The sequence below is a fragment of the Anomaloglossus baeobatrachus genome, chromosome 3 (genome assembly GCF_048569485.1).
Source record: "Anomaloglossus baeobatrachus isolate aAnoBae1 chromosome 3, aAnoBae1.hap1, whole genome shotgun sequence".
Lineage (NCBI taxonomy): Eukaryota > Metazoa > Chordata > Amphibia > Anura > Aromobatidae > Anomaloglossus > Anomaloglossus baeobatrachus.
Genome location: NC_134355.1, coordinates 162745853 through 162769541, shown reverse-complemented (window position 1 = coordinate 162769541; position 23689 = coordinate 162745853). Strand labels below are relative to the sequence as shown.

At 42.4% G+C, this 23689-nt stretch overlaps 1 protein-coding gene across 12 annotated transcripts in view; it reads left to right on the top strand.

Annotated features, from left to right (window-relative positions):
- SYNE1 (spectrin repeat containing nuclear envelope protein 1) overlaps nucleotides 1-23689 on the top strand; it is a 672549-nt gene that overhangs the window by 351668 nt on the left and 297192 nt on the right. For all 12 annotated transcript variants that reach the window (XM_075339554.1, XM_075339558.1, XM_075339562.1 and 9 more), the window contains 7 exons: nucleotides 3972-4175; nucleotides 8784-8991; nucleotides 14796-14908; nucleotides 15006-15211; nucleotides 20522-20677; nucleotides 20800-21091; nucleotides 21176-21348. In XM_075339554.1, coding sequence (XP_075195669.1) covers nucleotides 3972-4175; nucleotides 8784-8991; nucleotides 14796-14908; nucleotides 15006-15211; nucleotides 20522-20677; nucleotides 20800-21091; nucleotides 21176-21348 — 1352 coding nt within the window. The remainder of the gene's footprint in view (nucleotides 1-3971; nucleotides 4176-8783; nucleotides 8992-14795; nucleotides 14909-15005; nucleotides 15212-20521; nucleotides 20678-20799; nucleotides 21092-21175; nucleotides 21349-23689) is intronic.

The window sequence follows — 23689 nt, the reverse complement described above, 5'->3', positions numbered from 1 at the left end:
GGATGGCCAATTCTTGGTAGACTTGCACTGGTATGATACTCCTTCCATTTCAATTGGATTGCTTGCACAGTTCTTCTTGGGATGTTTAAAGTTTTGATAATCTTTTTGCAACCAAATCTGGCTTTAAACTTCTCCACAACAGTATCACGGACCTGCCTGTTGTGTTCCTTGGACTTCATGATGCTATCTGCACTTTAAACAGAACAATGAGACTATCACAGAGCAGGTGCATTTATACGGAGACATGATTACACACAGGTGGATTATATATTTATCATCATCAGTCATTTAGGACAACATTGGATCATTCAGAGATCCTCAATGAACCTCTGGAGTGAGTTTGCTGCACTGAAAGTAAAGGGGACGAATAATATTGCACAACCCACTTTTCAGTTTTTTATTTTTTACAAAAATTTAAAATAAGAAATAAGTATTGTTCATCTTCACAATTGTGTCCCACATTTTTTATCTTTATGTTTGAAGCCTGAAATGTGGGAAAAGGTTGAAAAATTCAAGGGGGCCGAATACTTTCGCAAGGCACTGTATTTAGAAAACCATGTAACCAACATTAAAAGAAGTTGTCAGTCAGTGTTGGGGCATTGTTATAGCTTCTGCTTTCAATACACACAGAGGTGACTGAACCTGCGCCGGTGCCAGCCCCTCGACTGAAACTGGAAAGGTTGATGGGAGAAATCAAGTTAATTTCCTCCCAGCAGCTGAGTTTAATGTGCAAATTCAGAATGCTATTAACCTGCAGATTTACCACCGATTTTTGAACTGAGCTAAAAAGCAACAAAAAAGCCAGAACTGGGCGATAAAGAATAGTAAATGTGCTTTTATTAAAAATAAACTCTGGAGACAGATTCTCATGCAGATCTGTGTCTGGCCCATAGACTGGAACAGTTCATTTACATATACGAAAAACAGGTATTTCTCTGGAATCAAACAATGGATCACAGATATCAAGGAATCACTTTATTCAGGCTCCTATGGTCTGCATTCCCTTGTAGATGGCTTAGGAAGGTTTATCCTACTAACAGATTCTGCTTTAGGTTGTTATCAGATACCTCAGGGATATAGGGTTTTCACATTACCAGATACAAATTTAGCAAAATGTGAGCTGGAAATACGGGGGCATGGTTTAATAAAAAATGTCTTACTTTTAGAAAGGTTAAACTTAGGTTAGACAGTCTAAAACTATCCATCTTTACTACCTAGCCGTATGAAAAATTGATACATCTTTAGACCATATAATCTAAGTTTTCATCCCTTTATAACGAACATAACCAGCTTGTCTTTTGACAGAGATTTAGGCTGCTTTCACACTACGTTTTTTTAACATGCATCATGAACGTTTTTTTGCTGTAAAAGCGGATCTTGCTTTTACAGCAAAAAAAACGCATGTGTTATTTTGCAGGGTCCTGTCACTTTAAGTTTATGGGCGGGCATTGGAGTCATGTGATCGGGAGTCAGTGGAACTGAACGTGATAGACTGGGAGCCAGCTTCTGACAGCTGCGGAGGTTCGTAACCAAGGTAAACATCGGGTAACTTGCTTGGATACCCGATATTTACCTTTGTTACGAGCGTCTGCAGCTGCTAGGAGCTGGGCTCCCTGCACACGTAACCAACGTAAACATCGGGTAACTAAGAGAAGCGCTTTCCTTTGTTACCCGATATTTACCTTGGTTACGAGTGTCCGCAGCTCTCAGGCGGGGGAGAGAGAGAGGAGAGGGAGAGGGAGGGGGAGAGAGGGAGAGAGACAGAGAGGGAGAGGGAGAGAGGGAGAGAGGCAGAGAGGGAGGGGGAGTGAGGGACTGATCACCCAAGGCTGGTTTCTGTGCATGCTCAGTAGAGCAAGCAGGATCCTGTCTATCAGCATGCCAGCGTTCACATGCGTTTGCATGCAGTATAGTCACGATCCAGCAATTTGCAGTATTTGGACGCAGCTCAAAAACGCTACAAGTAGCATTTTTGAAAAATGTTAAAAAACTGCAACTCGCTGGATCCTCACTATAACGCACGCAAACGCAGGTGAACGCATGTTGACGCGAGTCCATTGCAAATGCATTGAAATGAAAACGCATTTGCACTGGATCCGTTTTTGCGTTAAAAAAACGTTCAGGACGCATGTTAAAAAAACATAGTGTAAAAGCAGCCTTACAGTTACATTTTAACACAGTAGTGTCACATATTGTCGCATTTCAAGTCAGACACTCTTTCACATGATTTGGCACCATTTTCGACAAGATGTCACCCCCTTACTCAAACATGGTTCAAAAAGTGTCTAACAATTTTAATAAATGAGTGTGCAAAGCACGTAAGACAGGTTTGTCGTTAAAATTAAGACGAGGAAGAGTAAAATTAAGAATTATAGCGCATTGACAGTAGTTTAGTAAATCTTCCCTATTATTTTGTGGAAAGCTGTAAAAGTACTGTATATTAAATTTTAACTGAACTTTTAGGTAATGTATTGATCTGTCACAGAAGAATGTTAGAAATTTTGTTTGGTGGTGGTCCTGGTGCAGAGGTCCCTATTAATTGCCAAAATGAAGTTAGTAGAGAAATTCTCAGAGAAATTCTACAATCCACCTTGAGCCTCCGAGGAGAGAAGTACTTGGCTGAGAACTTATCGCTCTTTTGTTTTAGCCATTGGTGAAAGTCTCAGTATTGAACCCTCACCAAATGAAGCTTAAGACTTGTTATCTGAAAGTGTAGTTGCACACTAATACAGTTAATGCTATGCCTTTAACTAAATTTTTGCATTGCTTTACAGTCTTGATTCATCAAGACCTGCACTTTGTATGCCGATTTTCGTGATGAGTGCGCTGGAGTCAGATGCACCAAATTAATAATAGTAATTTACTCCTCGTTTGTGGCGTAACTTGTGATGAATTTGTTATCCGCGCACTACCACCCCCTCTCCCTCTAAGGCTATGTGCCCTCGGGACTATGTACCAGCGGATATATCCGCAGTTATGTCCACAGGTTTCCCGCAGCAGCTTCTCGGAATCCGCAGCTATACATAGCTGCGGGATTCCAGCGAAATATCTGAGGAAAACCTGCAGACATTCATTCGACTTACCTGCTGAAGTCCTGGCCTCTATCTCCATAGTGGAGGGCCGAGAATTCCGCAGGTATTTCCGCAGGAATAATTGACATATAGTTACGTGCGGCTGCGGGACATCCACAGCATATTCCGCAGCCGCACATACCGCAGTATGGACACAGCACTCCCCATGTCCCATAGGATAACATGGGGATTATCTGTACTTGCTAAAACCTGCGGATTTATCTAGAAAATCCAGATAAAGCCACTGGTTTTCCGTGGCAAAATCCGCGGGTACATTGTCCCGTGGACACATAGCCTAAAGTTCTTCCCACTTTTCAAGAAAGAAGTAAAAACACCAAAAGTTGATACATGTTTCCACAGCTGAAGTTGCACAAAACGTTTTTGACATATCAGCTTTATACCATAATTCGGAAGAAAAGTAGATGATGAATTAGGCTCAGAATGCTTTGCTGTATAGATTTAGTAGGACTGAATTTATTTCAGGGTTTCAGACTCGTAAGTACTGCATGCAAAAATTAGTGTGCCCCAAACTCAGGATCCTTGGAGAGCCTCAATCTCATCCCAATCAGTGATTCCATGAATTTGCCAATGAGAGTCGATTGTTCCAAAATTACTAGGGATGATCGAATACCTCAAATATTCAGCTTTGTGAATATTTGCCGAATAGGTTACCGCTATTCGACTATTCGCGAACATTCGATGCGCAATGTAAGTCTATGGGATACCCGAAAAACAACTATTCGGAACTATTCGGGCTTCCCATAGACTTACATTGCGCATCGAATATTCGCATAGCGGCAACCTATTCGGCGGATATTCGCGAAGCCGAATATTTGAGGTATTCGATTATCCCTAAAAATTACTCTTTAAAGAACTGATGTCACTTATGTTTTAATCTAGTTCATGGCAGCAGATCTGAAGCAGAAATTGGAACATGCAAAAGAAGTTTCTCAAGTGGCCAAGGGAACATTGCATGACTTTAATACTCAGAAAATGCAATTGGAAACGTTCATTGCCCAAATGACAGACTGGTTAAACAAGGTAGAAGAATCAGTTCTGAAATATGAGAATAGTCAGGAACCCGAAGACATGAAAAAATTGAAGGTAATATAATTTATAAAGTACTAAGTTTTTGCTTGTTTTATATAGTGTTGGCCTTTTTTTTCATTTGTGTACATGACTTGAATGGATTCCAAATCTCAATTGTCTAGAAACCCCACTACATTGCGTTCTTTTATTGGATTTGATTGAGTCCTTTGTGGAAAATGTTAAAAATAGTCTATAGTACATGTATATTAGCCACAAGCCAATGGTAAACAGATGGAAATCAGAATTAACCCATACCCACAACCACTTTTAGTGGTAACTTTGTTGTGTTTATATGCCCTACATCCAAGAGTAATAAATATTTTTCTGTCAACAATGCTGTATATGGGCTTGCTTTTTTTAGGATAAGATTTAGTTTTAAGTAGAACCATTTAAAAGGATGGTCTGACAGTATATAATCCATGCCTAGAAAATTGCCTAAAAATAATTAATAAAGGCATACTCTATGCAGGCAGCTCTGGAGATCTTTGCCAACTCCAGAAATAGGGATTGCCCTCCTGAAATAGGGATTGCGTCATTGAGAAGTCACAGCATCCATGCAGAGCAGTCAGGTGGCTTGCAAATGTTTCTCCAGTGACGTGCTCTTCTAGTCACCTAACGACAACTGACTGCGGTACTGTGTAGTGATGAGTGGGCACTAAAATGCTCGAGTGCTAGGTACTTGAATCAAGGAGGACGGATGCTTGGAGGGGTTCGACTCAAGAAACAAGTATAATTGAAGTCAATGGAAACTCGAGCATTTAGACTTCCCCACACTATGCCTCATTCACCAATTTATCAAAAATATTCCACGAAGTTCCGTCATAGTCCACCTTCCCTGAATGCAGCTTTGGCGACTATGAATAGCAGTAAAGTACAGCTATTCACAGGTGCTGGGTAGTGACGATACCTCTTATCAGAGTCACAAGCTCAATGGTGTGCAACGCTAATGAAAGTAGTTGTCACAGTCGCCAAAGCTGCATTTGCCGAACGTGGCCTACTACGGAGGAACTTTGTGGGAACACTTTTTATAATAAATTGGTGAATGAGGGATCGTGTGGGCAAGTCTTTATTCAAATTATTTTTTCATGTGTGTGTGTTCTTTTTTGGATTACTGGGTGATTAATGGGGTTGTCTGATAGACACCTTTCCATTACTAATCCCAGAGTTTGATGCTAGCTGACACTACACAGCTAGCATCAACCCCAAAAAATATTACTCTGATTGCCATCGCACCAGAGAAATCCAGAACACCCCGGGCAAAGAGCCAGAATTGGTGCATCCACTAGGTGTCCAATCCTGGGGCATCCTCCGACATGTATCGCCGCTGCATTCTCCCTGATGAAGCCAAATTTGCAGTGGCGATACGCGTCGGAGGATGATTATGCCTCAGCAGCCCCATCTATAATCTAGCTACCTGGGTCCCAAGCATTGCTGACCTCTAGGCCACTTTTTGGATCCCCCATATCCAGGTACATCCCTGGCACAAGTGCGCTTTACTCCTCTATTCACACTGGATTTCCCTCCTGTAGAGGGTACAACCAGCAGGTTTGAATTCATTTAATGGTCTGTTCATTTAGTCAGGCTTTTGGAGTTTCCATTTGTTTATACATACAGTGTATTATAGTACTATTTGTGGAGTATGCATTCTTTCCACGGTGTCCAGTGTGCCGTCCCCACGTCAGCAGCTGGGCTGCTCGGATCCAGATCCGCGGTGGCTCGAGGGGCGTCCGGACCTGGGGGTCATGCGGCCACTCGAATAAAGGGGGTATTTACAGGGGATGGTGTATTTAAAGTTTGTGACGCCACCTGTGTTGTGTGGTAAGGTGGAGTACCACCGCTGCAGCTGGGAGTACCAGGTGGCGATGGAGTGGGCAACCAGGTGTTTAACCCCTCCACGGGTAGGGGTAATGCTCCGGGACTCAGTGATGGTGGCGGGACGTGCCGTTGGGGAGGTAGGGGTCACTTGCTTACTCAGTCCATAAAGCTGACACCGACAACTTAGTAAATCAAAGTTCTGGACACCGCTGCCACTGAGAGGGAATACGTCTGGGTCCCGTTTCTGCTGGTGTTGCCTGATGATCTGTGACCTTTCCCTTGGCACCTTGTTCTCTTCTAGTTGGCCCTTATAGCTTGAAACTAATCGGGTCCCGCTCCCCAGTGTGGCTAACTGAGGGAGCTTGCTCTCAGGGTTCACGCTTGGGATTTCCTGGACCGCTTTAGTGGAAAGTCCTATCCCCCTCGTTGCGCTAGTACCCCGATTTTGGAGCGGGTGGAGAGCAGATCTTGAAGGCTCCGTTCTCGTCGGGTGAATTGTCAGGTTGCCTGAAGCTACTCCCTGACCTAAGGTCCACGTACCCCGTCGTGCCCTGGTCCCAGCCCGGTGATGGTACAAGGCCGCCGGCTGTCCTCCACGACAATACCGCGCCCCTTGTCACGATAGCCTGCGACCGGGGGTCCAGCTTCTACCAGGCCCAGACCACCGTCTGCTACCTAGTACTTCCAAGGAGCCCAGCTCCTGACCTCCTCTCTCCTTCCCTTCCAACACTACACTCGCCTCCTCCTGACACTCCTGACCTCCCCTTACCAACCTCCCAAGTGGGCGACCCTATTCCACTCAGACCGTCCACTGGTGTGTCTGGTGGGTGTAATGCAGAGTGTTCCTAGGATTTTGATTAGCTGGTTTTGGCAACACCATTGGTTAGGGAACCATAACCAAGGAGGAGGTGGATATTGCACAGAAGAGCAGATTGCACAATACCCTGAGACGTCCTGATAGGCCAAGGCGTCACATCAGCATTTATTCTATTTTTTTACATTAGAGGTTGAAATATGGTATCGCTTTATAGCATTGTACTACTGATGGGGTTTCTTGTTATCTGCTGTTGGCTCACGTGTAACATCTTTGGCATTTAGTGATTTTATGGGTTTTTAACCCATGTATGTTTTGCATTAATAAAATTCAATAATAGATTGTGATTGCTGGTGGTGTGCTCCTTCTATGCTTTTCTCTCTAAACTATTATTGGTGATACCAATGGTGTTTTTTCCTATTAATTTTTTGGGGGTAAGAAATGGAAAGGTTCTTTTTAACTCCTAGATCTCATTCACACAATTTTTTTTTCTTGTCCACAAAAAAAATAACAAATCAGTTTTCGCCAATGTGTTGGAGGCAGTTTTTCTGCGATTTTACCTCTGTGTTTCACCTGTTTTGCTTGTATGAGAAAAAAAGCTGATAGAGACTTACTAGTAGAAACTGACAAATAGTCAGCACTATGATGCAACTCAAATGGAATGCATTTTTTTGACGGACCCTTTCATTTGGCCTATGTTTGAAAGAAAGAAAAAAAGCGGGCATGAGAAAAGTCTCATAGACAATAATGTGTACAGATAGAGCACATACCCTAGAGCGTGTGAATGGGGCCTTAACTCTTTTATTTTGCGCATTATTACATTTATCCCACTGTTCTAATGACTATATGCCTGAAGGCATCGTTACACGCAACAACGGATCTAACGATATATCGCCAGGGTCACGGAATCCGGCATCTTTAGCGACGTCGTTGCGTGTGACAGCAAGGAACGACCGTTAACGATGGAAAATACTCACCGTCCATCATTGACACGTCGTTCTTTTTTAAAAAATCGTTGATTGTTGAGCACGCAGGTTGTTCGTCGTTCCCGACGCAGCACACATTGCTACATGTGACATCTCGGGAACAACGAACTGCAGCTTACCTGCGGCCGCCGGCAATGCGGAAGGAAGGAGGTGGGCAGCATATTACGGCCGCTCATCTCCGCCCCTTTGCTTCTATTGGGCGGCCGCTTAGTGACGTCGCTGTGACGCCGCACGAACCGCCCCCTTAGAATGGAGACGGTAACAGCGACATCGCTAGGCAGGTAAGTCCGTGTGACGGCTTCAAACGATTTTGTGCGCCACGGGCAGCGATTTGCCATTCCGCACAAACGACGGGGGTGGGTGCTTTCAGCGATATCTCTGCGTGTAACACCCCCTTTAGTCTAATGAAAACATGGAATATTTCTCAGAAACATTAATGTAATGTTAGAAAAATGACTTTATTCCGTGGGTAGAGTCATTTTCTTAACATGATACTCGTATTGGTATATAGGCAAAACTCTGGCGCTCAGAAAAAGGACACAGAGGTGGCTTTAGATAAATAAATTCAAATAAATGTTTTTAATTAACTGGGACACTTGAATTATGAGGATGCTGCAGGTAGTGGACAGGGTCCACGTGAGCGCCTGCCAAAAGAAAGCAACGGGTAGTAAAATAGAATTTAGGGAATATCACGCTATCCTATGTGACAAAACACAGATGTAAAATTACCTGCAAGTGGTGGTTGGATGAGTGTCTCACCCTGCGGTCAGTACGTATGGTGATGATGGTGCACCAATGTTTATGCTGGGAAACAAATATTCATTATTAGACAGTAGATGCTAAAATCTATTTAACATTATATTAGGTTTCTGAGAAATATTCTATAATTTCCTTTAGACTCCATCATATTGTAATTTTGGAAAAGGTAAAATAACCTGAAAACTGCTAATTGTTAAACATACTCTTTGTAATTGTGTTGTGAACATTTTTTTATATATTTCAATGAAGGAAATGCAGAAAGAACTCCAAACCCAACAATCCAGTATTGATAGCACACAGGAGAATCTGAACACGCTCTGCCGACAATTTAGGTCTACAGAACTTGAGGTTATTGGTGCTGCAGTGACCGGTCTAGTGAAAAAGTATGAAGCCACAAACCAGCTATGCTTTAAGACACAGGCTGCTCTTCAGGAGAAGTTGGAAAAACAATTTACTGGTAAATACGCCATGCCCATTTGTCAAATAACAATTACTATATGTAAAATATTTTTTCTATGTTTTGTAACTTTAGAAATGTTCTTAGTTTTTTGTGTATGCTAGCAGGACCAGATTGCTAATAGTAGTCTTTTTAGGTCCCATGTTGCTGCAGCTTTACTGGTCATCTGTGCAGCAGATGCTCCCGCTAGATTAGTGTTCCCCAACTTCAGTCTTTAAGGCCCACCACCAGTGCATGTTTTCAGGATTTACTTATTATTGCACAAGTGAGCACTGGTGATAATTCTAATACCTGTGCAATACTAAGGAAATCCTGAAAATATGACCTGTTGGTGGCTCTTGAGGACTTGAAAACTGTGCTAGACAGAACTTCTGGGCTTCTGCAGAAGATTAAATGGTTGGTCTAATGACAACCCCTTTTCTAAAAGCAAGTACAAAGTCTGGCTACAAAGCCCCTCTGTGATGGGTCAGGCTCAGCTCTCTCTTACATACGGGCACTCAGATCTCTACTCTTAGATGTCTTTAGACTTTAATTGGGCTTATGGCCTGAGGGACAGGAGTTGTCTTCACAAGGCTTTATTATCTCTCATTGTGACTGTGTCAGCTCCGTAAACATTAAAGACAGTAACAACACCAGTGTGTTAGAAGGTTCACTGGCTCAAGACAATGTTCTTTTTATATTCCTACCTATATTATTTTTACAAATAAAAGTCTTCTAATGGGACTAATTTTTGGTATTTATAAACCCTTTCGGCAACATGCGGTAATAGTAAGCAGGTACTTGGAGATAATATTCAGATTCACAAACAGGTAATTCCCAAATCACTATGTACTATTACATCTCTGGGATGGCAGAGGCAAAGGAGTTCTTTCGGTAGCAGCTATACTTCGTAATGGCCACACTCAAAGATTACTCTGCTACCAGTCATTTAACCTTTTATATGCTACTAGATACTAACGTATCGGGTAGTCTAGAATGTGTATGTAGGTTAGCAGATTGAATAATAAGGTAATGAATGGACTGGATGGGTTAGGTTTAATTTAGTATTCTTATAATTGTTTATTGGTTTTAAAATGACAAAAAACAGAAGGAACAGATTTAATAGATGTCTAATGTTTAATTATGCCCATGGCTTGTAATGAAAGAAGGCCATGAACAGTGTAAAGTTAAGTAAAAATATGCTGATGCTGTGATGTGGCCCAATGCTGGTATGTGCCCCCATTATGGTGCAGCCACCAACCTGACATGTGCCCCCATCCTGCGGGGTAATGTGTGCAGGGGACGGAGTGCGGGGTGGGTGGAGCCGAGCGGGGCTATAGCGCTGAGAACGTCAGTGCCGAGGACTGCATGGCTGGAGACAGGTAGCTATCCAGGTGTGTGTGTGTGTGTGTGTGTGTGTGTTCGGGCGCTTTCACACTTGCGTTCAGCACAATCCGCCGCTATGGAGAATAGCGCAGTCCGTTAACGCACTGCGCTATTCTCCATAGACTTGTATTGACGATGCACTGTAACGCAAGTGTCTGCGTTGCATCCACTGGACGACGCTGCGTTGTTAATTTGATGCAGCGTCGGGCGGAGGGAACCCTGCATGTAGCGTTTTTGGGTCGTTAAAATATCGCATCTTGACGGATTCCGTTAGACTCCGCCAAGGTGTCTAATGATTGTCTATGGGGTCGGATTCCGCCGCAATGCACTAAGCGGCGGAATCCGCTGACGGATCCTGTCACGTTCTACTGCGCATGCTCAGCAGAACACGACCGCTCTGTGTCAGCTCCACGCAGCAACTGAAGTGAGCTGCGCTGTCAACGGAGACTTCACTCAGATAGTGCCGGTGTGTGTGTGGTGATGATGATGGGTGTGGTAGTGCTTGTGTGTGCGGTGATGATGATGAGTGCTTTAGTGCTGGGGTGTGTGCGGGGATGATGATGGGTGCAGTAGTGCAAGGGTGTGTGCGGGGATGATGATGGGAGCTGTAGTGCCAGGGTGTGTGTGGGGATGATGATGGGAGCGGTAGTGCCTGCGTGTGTGCAGGGATGATGGGTGCAGTAGTGCCGGGGTGTGTGCAGTAATGATGATGGGAGCGGTAGTGCCTGCGTGTGTGCGGGAATGATGGGAGGGTAGTGCCTGCGTGTGTGCGGGGATGATGGGAGTGGTAGTGCCGGGGTGTGTGCAGTGATGATGATGGGAGCGGTAGTGCCTGCATGTGTGCGGGGATGATGGGAGCGGTACTGCCTGCGTGTGTGTGGGGATGATGGGTGCAGTAGTGCCGGGGTGTGTGTTCAGTGTATATATGTGGAGGGCGGAGTGCGGGGGGGGTGGAGCCGAACAGGGCCATGGCGCTGAGCACGTCAGTGTTGGGGACTGCATGGCTGGGGACAAATGACTGTTCGTGTTTGTGTGTGTGTGTGTTCAGTATATACATGCGGAGGGCGGAGTGCGGGGGGGTGGAGCCGAGTTACACTGGTAACCAGGGTACACAATCGGGTAACTATGCAAAACGCTTTGCTTAGTTACCCGATGTGTACCATGGTTACCAGCGTACGCCGGCTCCCGGCATGGTCCCAGCAACGCAAGGGTATGTCTCGGCTGGGTTGCCAGTGTGGGCTCCTGGGAGTGCAGCAGTCACCTGGGAGTCGGGGCTCCGTGTGGGTGCGGGGAAAGGTGTCTGGCGTCGTCCTGTCATCCCGTAGTTCATGCTGTTCACTTAGCTGAGCAGTTGGTCGCAGGCTTTTTAGCGCGCGCACTGTGGCGACGGTTGTCACTGAAATGACGTCATTTTGGAGCAAGATAGACAGACAGAATAAGGCACTTATATATATAGATGTTGAGAAATGACCACAGTATATATATGGTTTTAAACAGGGAGGGAGCGTCTATTGTAAGCCTATCAACACTGATACATAACAATCATGGGTTCCCAATCTTGCAATGGCAGCCAACGACGTAAGACATGACCCTATCTCTGCCATGTACATGAGCCTATTAGGCCTTGCCTAATATGTCAGGGTAATAAATATATACTCTATATACTGTATAATATTTTGCAGTGCTGAAGTATTGCAGTCAGATCATAGGGTTATATATATAGGTACAGAATTTACAGAAAAAAATCCCAAGTTAATAATTGATCTGTTATATCATTTTTATGGCAAAGAGAAACCTTAAAAATACTGCTCAAAAAATAAATTGAACACTTAAACAACAGAATGGATTTTAGTGTTCCCTTTACTTTTTTGAGCAGTAAATATATATTTGGGATTGCTGTGCAACTGTAATGACCTGCACTGTAACATTAACTGTGTATCAATAATACACTATGTAACAATCTATTTTTTAGAAGACCAAGTGGTTCACAAAAAATTAAGACTTGTCTGTTACTTATCAGAATCACAGGTCAAACTCAAAATACTAATACTCTAAAAACTAATAAAAAAAAATACAAGCCACGTTACAGTATTATTCCCTCCTCATCCCGGTAGATAACTAAATATATTTAATATACTATTTTACGTCATATTAGTATAATTAAAAAAATCACCCAAAATCGGCCTTTATATGTTTTTGTTGACTTAAAAAAAAGGTATTCAGCATTTTCGATGAAAATGGAAAAAAAATTGCTGTTTTTTAAACTTGGACACTTCTTCAAGAAGTTAAAGAGATTTTAGCCGCTGGACGGGAGCTGCCTCTTACCTGATCCCACTTGCGGCTCTTCTTTTGAGCTGGTCTGGTGCGACACCATGATAAATAAGAGAAGAGCTATAGATGTCAGGAGGTAGGAGGCAGTTCCACGTGGTTTTGTCTGGCTATGGACCAGGTCCTTCAAATAATTTTCCAACTCTACAGTAGTTTATAATAAATGGTGCTAGTGAACTCAGAATCAATTTTCCCATATCCAAATGTGTATATAAATTTAGTGATGGTCAATATGGAACTGGGCCAATACTACAGCTTGACACACAAAAATAATAATAAAAAAGTTAGGACTGCCCCAAAGACAGGTAAGAAAAAGCCCCAAACACATATTCCGTCCACCTGAGAATATGTCACATCTAAATTTCTATCAGTGAAGAAGTCAGAGCATAAAATTTGAAATGCTTACAGAAAGCCGCATGATCTGGGTGTGTACAGTCATGGCCAAAAGTTTTTAGAATGCTACAAATATTAATTTTTACAAAGTCTACTGCTTAAGTTTTTCTAATGGCAATTTGCATATACTCCAGAATGTCATAAAGAGTGATCAGCTTAACAGCAATTACTTGCAAAGTCAATATTGGCTAAGAAAATGAACTTTAACCCCCAAAACACATTTCAACATCATTGCATTCCTGCCTTAAAAGGAGCAGCTAACATTGTTTTAGTGATTGTTCCATTAACACAGGTGTGGGTGTTGATGAGGACAGGGCTGGCGATCAATCAGTCATGATTAAGTAAGAATGACACCACTGGACACTTTAAAAGGAGGCTGGTGCTTGGTATCATTGTTTCTCTTCAGTTAACCATGGTTATCTCTAAAGAAACACGTGCAGCCATCATTGCTCTGCACAAAAATGGCCTAACAGGGAAGAGTATCGCAGCTACAAAGATTGCACCTCAGTCAACAATCTATCGCATCATCAAGAACTTCAAGGAGAGAGCAAACGCCAGGACCGTATCTTAAAACTGTTTCAGCTGCGTGATCGGACAACCAGCAGTGCTGGGCTAGCTCAGCAATGGCAGCAGGCTGGTGTGAGTGCTTCTGCATTCACTGTGAGGTGGAGACTCTTTGAGCAAGGCCTGGTTTCAAGGAGGGAAGCAAAGAAGCCACTTCTCTCCAGAAAAACCATCAGGGACCGACTGATATTCTGCAAAAGTTACAGGGAGTGGACTGCTGAGGACTGGGGTAAAGTCATTTTCTCAGATGAATCCCCTTTTCGATTGTTTGGGACATCTGGAAAACAGCTTATTAGGAGAAGAAGAGGTGAGCGCTACCACCAGTCTTGTCTCATGCCAACTGTTAAGCATCCTGAAACGATTCATGTGTGGGGTTGCTTCTCAGCCAAGGGAATCGGCTCACTCACAGTCTTGCCTAAAAATACAGCCATGAATAAAGAATGGTACCAGAATGTCCTCCAAGAGCAACTTCTCCCAACTGTCCAAGAGCAGTTTGGCACCCAACAATGCCTTTTCCAGCATGATGGAGCACCTTGCCATAAAGCAAAGGTGATCACTAAATGGCTCATGGAACAAAACATAGAGATTTTGGGTCCATGGCCTGGAAACTCCCCAGATCTTAATCCCATTGAGAACTTGTGGGCAATCATCAAGAGACGGGTGGACAAACAAAAACCAACAAATTCTGGCAAAATGCAAGCATTGCTTATGCAAGAATGGACAGCTATCAGTCAGGATTTGGTCCAGAAGTTGATTGAGAGCATGCCAGGGAGAATTGCAGAGGTCCTGAAGAAGAGGGTCAACACTGCAAATATTGACTTGCTGCATTAACTCATTCTAACTGTCAATATAACCTTTTGGTAATCATAATATGATTGCAATTATATTTCCGTATGTGGTGTAAACATCAGACAAACACAATTAAAAAACAGAGGGCAACAGATCATGTGAAAATATCATTTTGGTGTCATTCTCAAAACTTTTGGCCATGACTATATGTGCTTAAAAAGAGAGGATTTGGGATCAGAATTGATTGAATCACTCAATCCAGAGATGTCATGGTATTCATCAATACAACACAAAAACACAAGAGTATAATTCAACACTTGTATATGTTTTTGCTTGTACATAATTTGTGCATATTCTTACTTCAGAGACCATAAATGAATTTGATGAGTGGCTTGGAGAAATAAAAAGAGGAATTAAAGGCTCTTCGGACTGGTCGGGTGACAGCAAAACTTTGGAAGGCAAGATGCAACAGCTACAGGTAACACAAGGAAATGTGATCGAAATAAAAATACAGAATGGTTTCAGTGTTTATAATTTGTAATAACATAAAATCTTGTCCTATTTGTTTAACCTAGGAAATTCTGGACTCCATTGGTGAAGGACAGCACAAGTTAGATGCCGCTACTGAAGAAGGAGAGAGGCTTTATTTTTGTTTGCCAAAGCCAGCTGTGCTCAGTATTCAGGAGAGAATATCTAATGCTGAGAAAGAATTCCAGAGATTCAAGAAACAGTGTCTTAAGGACAAGCAGACTCTAGAAGACTACGTCTGTGAGCTTGGAAGGTGAGCATTCACATTGTACAATGTATCATGAGATACATTTGTACTTGAATATACATCTTAGAATTTTTTTGAAAGTGTTAAAATTGGGAAAATGGGGAATTAATGAAAATAGTGTCAGTTTACATCTGCATAGTGTGGTACTACATAGAGAAACAGTGTAATATGTCACTCATAGGCTTCAGAATTCTGCCTCGAGGTATGATGAGCATCTCGCCTCAGTGGGCTCTCTCTGTTATTGGGGGCTGTCTGATAATAACTTAAAGGAGTATCAGACAGTCAGGGTCCACCGTGCAAAGACTCTGCTGCAGACTATGGCAGAGTGCAATACCTCTGTTAACTCACAGAAGGATATAATAAGTAAGTAAAGCAATTCCTCCCTTACTTGGAGGGTGTGTGGAATGATCTCTGTTAATAATCACAGAGACAAAGGCAATGTGTGAGAAATGGCACCTACCTAGGTCCGCTCTTCTAGTGGTGCAAAAGAGACGAACAGCAGCGTAAGCCGCACAAAGCTCCTACCTGCGTTCGCTCCCCTAGTGTGCAAGGACACGAACCACTAGATATGGCACCTGCCTAGGTCCGCTCTTCTAGTGGTGCAAAAGAGACGAACAGCAGCGTAAGCCGCATAAAGCTCCTACCTCTATTCGCTCCCCTAGTGTGCGAGGATACGAACAACTGCCAGACGCAGTATAAGGAACGTTACCCTAGCGGCAACGTCCACCTACGAGTCGAACCCCAAGGCCCAGCCAGACCATGTGCCTCAGGCATCTGCCTATGTCCGCTCCCCTAAGAGGTAAGGATACGGACAGCAGCCGAAGCTGTAAGGTATAAGAACGCTACCCTGCCGGTAGCGCTAGCTTAGCATAGACAGAGGAATGCCTAGAGGAACGCGCACAGAGCGTCTACTCTTATGCATGAACCAAGAGGACTGAGCGCCATGCGGCATGTGTCAGGGTCTTATATAGACTCTGTGCCTCATCCAAGATGGAGGACACCAGAGCCAATCCGCTGCCAGAACAACAGGAGTGATGTCATGCTGGCCTATCACCGAGCAAGGCATCACAAGCACATGACCAGCGACCAATCGGCATAGAAGGTGTCAGAGACATGTGACCTCGTGTCAGCGATGATGTCACCCGCACATGTGCAATGGCTCCAAGATAGGACTTAGTCTCCGGCGCTCGCACATGTGCAGTAGCAAGAAATCTGGACTTAGTCTCCAGCGCTCGCACATGTGCAGTAGCAAGAAATCTGGACTTAGTCTCCAGCGCTCGCACATGTGCAGTAGCAAGAAATCTGGACATAGTCTCCAGTGCTCGCAGCAACCGTAACACTCTCCTCCTGAGATTGCAGTCTTAAAATGTCTTGGCAATGCTGCCTTGAGCGGATTGTGGTGAATGAAGTGGGCTTAGGAGCTGAGCCTTACCTACAAGTGGTATATGCCAGTCCAAATACATAGCCATTATCAGTCCCTAATAATAGCCGGCTGGAGTTGTGCATTTTAGTGAAAAAAATGTAATCATTCTTTCCCCACCGCCCAATAGTATAAAATGCATTGACACATCTGTGGTATCAATATGCTCATTGCACCCCTCGATTTATTAATTGAGGGGTGTGGTTTGTAAAATGGGGTCACTTATGGGAGGTCTGCTTTTCTGGCATGTCACGGCATGCCATGTCATGTCATGCCAATTAAATCTGAACTCCAATATGGCGTGCCTTCCCTTCTGAGCTTTTACTTTTGCCTTTTAAAGTAGTTTTTGAGCACAGATGGGGTATTGATAAACTCTGGAAAAATTGTGTAACAAATTATATGGTCCATTTTCTCCTATTACCCTTTTTGAAAATTAAAACTTTGGGGCCAAAGTAAAATTTAAGTGGAAAAAATAGTAATTATTTTCACAGCCCAATGTCATACAATTTAATGAATCACCTGAGGGTTAAAGTTACTCACTGCACGCCTAGATTAATTCTATGAGAGATGTAGTTTACAGAATGGGTTCACTTGTGGGGGGATTCTGCTGTTTTGGCATGTCAGGGAATCTTCAAATGTCATCCGCAACCAATTCAACCAAAATGGTGCCCCAAAATTCAAAGAGCACTCCTTCCATTGCAAGCCCATGCCGTGTGCCAAAACAGTAGTTTTCCACATATGGAGTATCCTGCACTCAGAAGTAATTGCACAACAAATTGATTGATCTTGTTACCCTTGTAAAAATGAAAATTTGGGGGTTAAGGCAACATTTTTGTGGTTAAAAATGTATTTTTTTATTTTCACGACTCAAGAGTACGAAATTCTGTGAAGCACCTGTGAGTTGAAGGTGCTCTCCACAAATCTAGTTAAATTCCTTGAGGGATCTAGGGTGACTTGTGGGGGTCTCCATTATTTAGGCATATCAGGGGCTCAGCAAATGCGACATGGTGACTGCTAATCTATTCCAGGCAAATTTGCTCTCCAAAATTCAAATAACGCTCCTTTTTTTTTGAGCCTTGCCAGGCTCCCAAACAGTAGTTATTCACCACGTATAGGGTATTGGCATACTCAGGAGAAATTGCACAAACAATTGTTTGATCCATTTTTATCTTGTTAGCCTTGTAAAAATGAAAAATTTGGGGCTAAAACAGTATTTTTGTGGGAAAAAGTAATATTTTTATTTTTTGCTTCTACATTGCTTTAGTTCCTGTGAAGTACCTAAAGAATTAATAAACTTCTTTGATGTGGATTTGAGCACTTTGAGAGGTGCAGTTTTTAGAATGGTGTTACTTTTTGGTATTTTCTGTCACATACGCCTCTCAAAGTCACTTCAAATATAATGTGGTCCCTATAAAAATTGGTTTTGTAAATTTTGTTTGAAAACAGAGAAATTACAGATAAACTTTTAACCCTTCTAACATAACAGCAAAAAAACTATGTTTCAAAAATGGTGCTTATGTAAAGTAGACATGGTGCAACTATTATTTATTAATGATCTGGTTTAAGGGCATAAAACTTCAAAAATTGGTAAATTTTCACATACTTTGTCAAATTTTTGTTAATGTCATAAATGCAAATCATATAGACCATAATTTGTCACTAACATGAAGTACAATGTGTCAGCCTTAGAATCACTGTGAAATATTGAAGCGTTCTAAAGTTATTACTACATAAAGTGACACTATTTCAAATGTGAGAAAATATACATCTATTTCCTCAAAAAGGAGGACTCTTGTCCATGGTAAAATTTAATTTTTATTAAATAAACAAAAACAATCAAGATCAAATGCACTACACAATAAAATGGAGATATGCACAGAAAATTATCAATACAAAGGGCAAGCAGCATAATTCATATTGCACGTAATACTGTCCATAAATGAACATATAAAGTGACTGGTGCTAGAGCTCACCTGAAGCTACGGACACAGGAGGCAAAAAACAGTAGCCATACTATGTATACAAGGTGTCTTAGCGCCTATACATTGCACATATCTCTTGCGTGAAAAGGCTATTGCCATATGTGACCGCAATTTCAAAATGAAACTGTGAGCCCGTCACTACTAATACCATATAAATGGCACGTGTTAACACCCAGCACGTAAGGAATCCATGCCAACGGCATAAACAACAGCTATCACAGCTCCACTGTATGTGCCGTCAGAATCGACCCCTCCTAGTTAAACACAGTATATCAACAATATCACGCCCCCTGTAGAAGCCGGGTTAGCGAAACGTACGTCGGGGAATAGGACGGCAGCACGAGTACACCTTTCCACCCAGGTAATTCGTATTTCATAGTCATTATCGCAACTTTGCTAAAATTGTTGATATACTGTGTTTAACTAGGAGGGGTCGATTCTGACGGCACATACAGTGGAGCTGTGATAGCTTCTTGGATTAGCTGTTGTTTATGCCGTCGGCATGGATTCCTTACGTGCTGGGTGTTAACACGTGCCATTTATATGGTATTAGTAGTGACGGGCTCACAGTTTCATTTTGAAATTGCGGTCACATATGGCAATAGCCTTTTCACGCAAGGGATATGTGCAATGTATAGGCACTAAGACACCTTGTATACATAGTAAGGCTACTGTTTTTTGCCTCCTGTGTCCGTAGCTTCAGGTGAGCTCTAGCACCAGTCACTTTATATGTTCATTTATGGACAGTATTACGTGCAATATGAATTATGCTGCTTCCCCTTTGTATTGATAATTTTCTGTGCATATCTCCATTTTATTGTGTGGTGCATTTGATCTTGATTGTTTTTGTTTATTCAATAAAAATTAAATTTTACCATGGACAAGAGTCCTCCTTTTTGAGGAAATAGATGTATATTTTCTCACATTTGAAATACATTTGATTTTGGGAGTGTCCTTCAATATAAATTGACCTCTTTTCATGTTGATATATAAAGTGACACTAGTCAGAATTGGAAAATTTAGCCTTGGCAGGAAGGTGGAAAGAGATGCGGTGGTGAAGGAGTTACAGCATCGCCTCAGTGTTCTTTTTTTTTTAGCCCTGGAGTGGTCCCCTGTCCCCTGTATTATATTCAGTGAGAAGTTACGTCACAAGCTCTAAATGCAAGTCTATGAGAAGCAGATTGAGATCAGAATGAGGCTCTCATAGACTTGTATTGAGTTTTGACCTCCCTCTTGCTCCATGAAACACTGGAGCAGCTGATAGGTCACAAACTGCCAAAAACCAACTGGAGTGGCATGGAAAATAGATGAAGACATTGCAGGGTGAGTAAAAGAATGGACTCTGTCATGATCCAGGACTGGTATTCTCCACCCTAGAGTTTCACAGACCCAGCCTGGTCATGTCAGGAGTTAACTCCCATCAGTCTCATTCTGGTTTCAGGAGACACTATATATGGTCTCTGAACCTGCATTCCTGTGCTGGTTATAGTTTTGCTCTGCAGCTTGTGACTTGCTCTGGTAAGATTTCCTGGTTTATCTGACTCCTTGTTGTCGTGGCCTGACCTGTACCCTCCCCCGCTCGTGACTTGACTTCCCGGCTAGACCCTGACTGTTTGACTACTCTATTTTCCCCTGGTGGTTCACCTGTTAGCTGCCTGCTGGAGTTACTCTGCTGTACTTCAGCTGCCTTCCTGTTATAGTGTAACTTTGACTCTCCTTCACTACTCTGCTGCCACCTAGTGGGGAATACACTGTACTATGTCTTACTAGCCCTTTTAACAGCGTGACAGGCTCACTGTGTAGACTTTTTACTTTATAAAATCTGGACATGTAAGTGTAGTAGACTTTATTTTTCTGTGAAATTAAAAAAGATGTTTGTGATGTAATAAAGTATATATCAATTTATATTTTCAGTTTTGAGGACCAACACAAAAAATTAAGTATGTGGATACATGAGCTTGAGGAGCGAATAAGGACAGAAACTCTCGGGGAGAGCAAACAACATATCCCTGAGAAGAAAAGTGAGATGCATAAGGTGGAGATGTTCCTGGAGGAGCTACTGGCAGCGCGGTAAGTCAATATGGAATTTGGACACCAAAAATTATAGTTTTCTTCTGGAAAAAAAAATATTGATGTAAAGACCAATTTTGTTAAATAAAATTAATTTGACTTTCATCAAATTCATGTTTTAGAGATTCTTTTGAGAAACTTTGCCAGCGAGCTCAAGCATTACATGAAGATGGACGTGGAGATGGACAGGAGGTTCGCCTGTCATCTCAGCTGAATACAAATTACCAGAACCTTGTTAAAATTCTAAAGGAGAAACTCCGCATTTGCCAGGTGGCTCTTCAAGAACATCAGATTTTTGAAGAAGCTTTGCAGACTACTTGGTCGTGGTTGAAAGATATGCAGGACAAATTGTCTATTGCCGAGAGTACAGTGGGCAGTAAGAGCACACTTGAAAACCGTCTACAGCAAGTTCAGGTACAGATTTATGTGGATTATCTTATATTATGACAGAAATGGGAATTTATTTAGTACAACTTTTAAAATGTCTATTTTTCTTAGGAAATGCTCCTAGTGAAAGGCGAAGGAGAGGTCAAGCTGAACCTGGCAATTGGTAAAGGTGAACAGGCTCTTAAGAGCAGCAACTTGGATGGCCAGATGGTAATTCAGATGCAGTTGCAGACATTGAAAGATGTCTGGGGTACGGTCAACAGTACAGCTGCAAGATGTCTCAGGTAAGCTATATGGACATTATATCCCAAGCTTAACAATTCACTCTTGAATAGCACACACACACTTGTATCCGAACGATTACACTTTTTTTTTATACTAGTAGATTATAGAACTGTAGTCAAGAAAAAAAATACAAGAACTGAAATATATTAATCATTAATATATCACATGCCTCTTAAAGAATCAGGAGCATCTGAAGAGTGGCCTGCACTCCGTGTGTCTCTACACAAATCTTTCTTCAGTCAGGGATTGGAGTAAGGTTTCTGGTGTAAGGTACGCTATAGCTCATCATGCATTTGCCCCCTCTGTGTCCCTGTTCCACCCCCTTAGGCCAAATATGTAAAGGCTACTTGTATATTTAAACCCTTAAGGCCGCTTTACACGCTACGATTTATCTGACGATCTCATTAGCAATGTGACACGCCCAGATCGTAGTTACGATTTGCCGAGATCGCTCATAGGTCGTTTAATAGCGGTCACACATTACAATCTCACTAGCGACGCAAAATTGTTCAGCGATATATTGTTTGACCAAGGCGGTCGTGTGGATGTTGTTCGTCGTTTGCAGGGTGTCAAACGTACTAATATGTCTGCTGCGTTCCAAACGATGAACAATATTTTGAAAGTAAACAATGTGTCAACGATCAATGATTTTCAACCTATTTGCGATCATTCGGAGTCACTCGTAGGTGTCACACGCAACGATGTCGCTAACGATGCCGGATGTGCTTCACGGAATCAATGACCCCGACGACATATCATCAGATAAATCGTAGCGTGTAACGCCGCCTTTAACAAGCCATGATGTGCTTAATCAGCCGACATTTGCCTCTAACTGCAACGGGTGGATCGAAGATCTGCCCACTGCTGTTAACCAGTTACTCTCTGACAGCGGGATTTAAAGGGAATCTGTCAGGTTTTTTCTGCTACCTCATCCGAGAGCAGCATAAATGTAGGCACGGAGACTCTGAATCCGACTAGCTATCACTTAGATTACTGGGTGCAGCCATTCTGACACAATGTGCAAATTTAAACTCCCACAAAAATTATCTCCCCTTTTGCCACATTAAAAATACACATATTTGGTATCACTGAGTTTTCAGAATGTCTGATCTATCAAAATATAAAATAAGTTAATTCGATCGGTAAACATTGTACCGAGAAAAAAATCAAAACCCAAGATTTGCAGCTTTTTGGCCCCGCAACAACAGAAATTTTTTTTAATAACAGGTGATCAAAACATCATATATAACCCAAAATAATATCAGTAAAAACATCAACTTGGGGCACAAAAAGCAAGCCCCACACAGTCCCAGATCCTAAAAATGTAAAACATTATTCTCAGAAAGTCGTGATACAAGCAAGATTTTTTTATTCAAAATTTCAGAATTGTTTTTCAACACTTAAAGGGAACCTGTCACCAGATTTTTGAAGTATAAACCAAAACTACCACCTTCAGCAGCGCCTGTGCTGCATTTTGTAAAAGTGCATTAGTATCCACTGACTCCCCCTGTTCTCTGCAGAAATACCTTTTTATATTCTCTTGTGCTCCAAGTAAATCTTTGGGTCCGCTCCAATGGGCGTCCTTGGTTGCGGCTCCTGTCCCTCCTTTCCTCACTGATCTCCGTCCTCTTGTGATGATTGACTTGGATAACTCCACCTGCGTCATCCACATTGCCAGTCAAAATCTCGCACCTCCGCAGAGACATTGTCATTTTGATCAGGGACACTTCGCTCTTCCCTACTGCAAGCAGGGCTGAATACATAGGTGCGCATATGCGAACCAGGAAGGTCTCTGCGCAGGCGTAAGGTTATGACCAAGAATGTGGCTGGAACAGGAGGCGTCATCTACATCAATCATCACAGGAGGACGGCGATCACCGCGGAGAGGAGGAACAGGAGCCACAACCAAGGACGCCCATCGGAACGGGCCCAAAAATTTACATAGAACACGGGAGAATAGAAAAAGGTATTTGTGGGGTTTACTGGGGGAGTCAGGGGATAACAAGATAATAATATAGAATGATTTATACCTTTAAAATCTGGTCATAGGTTCCCTTTAAATAAAACAAAAACTATACTTGTTTGATATCTATGTAATCGTACTTACCTGGAAAATCATACTGCCAGGTTAGTTTTATGATAAAATAAATGCTGTATATAAAAAAAACTCCAAAAAACGATGGCAGAATTTCACTTTTTTTTCTATTTCGCCACATTTGGATTTTTTTCCCTGTTTATCATGATTGGTGTCATTCAAAAGTACAACTGATCCTGCAAAAACAAGGCCTCACACGGCTATATCGACAGAATAGTAAAAAAGTAATGGCTCTTGGAATAAGG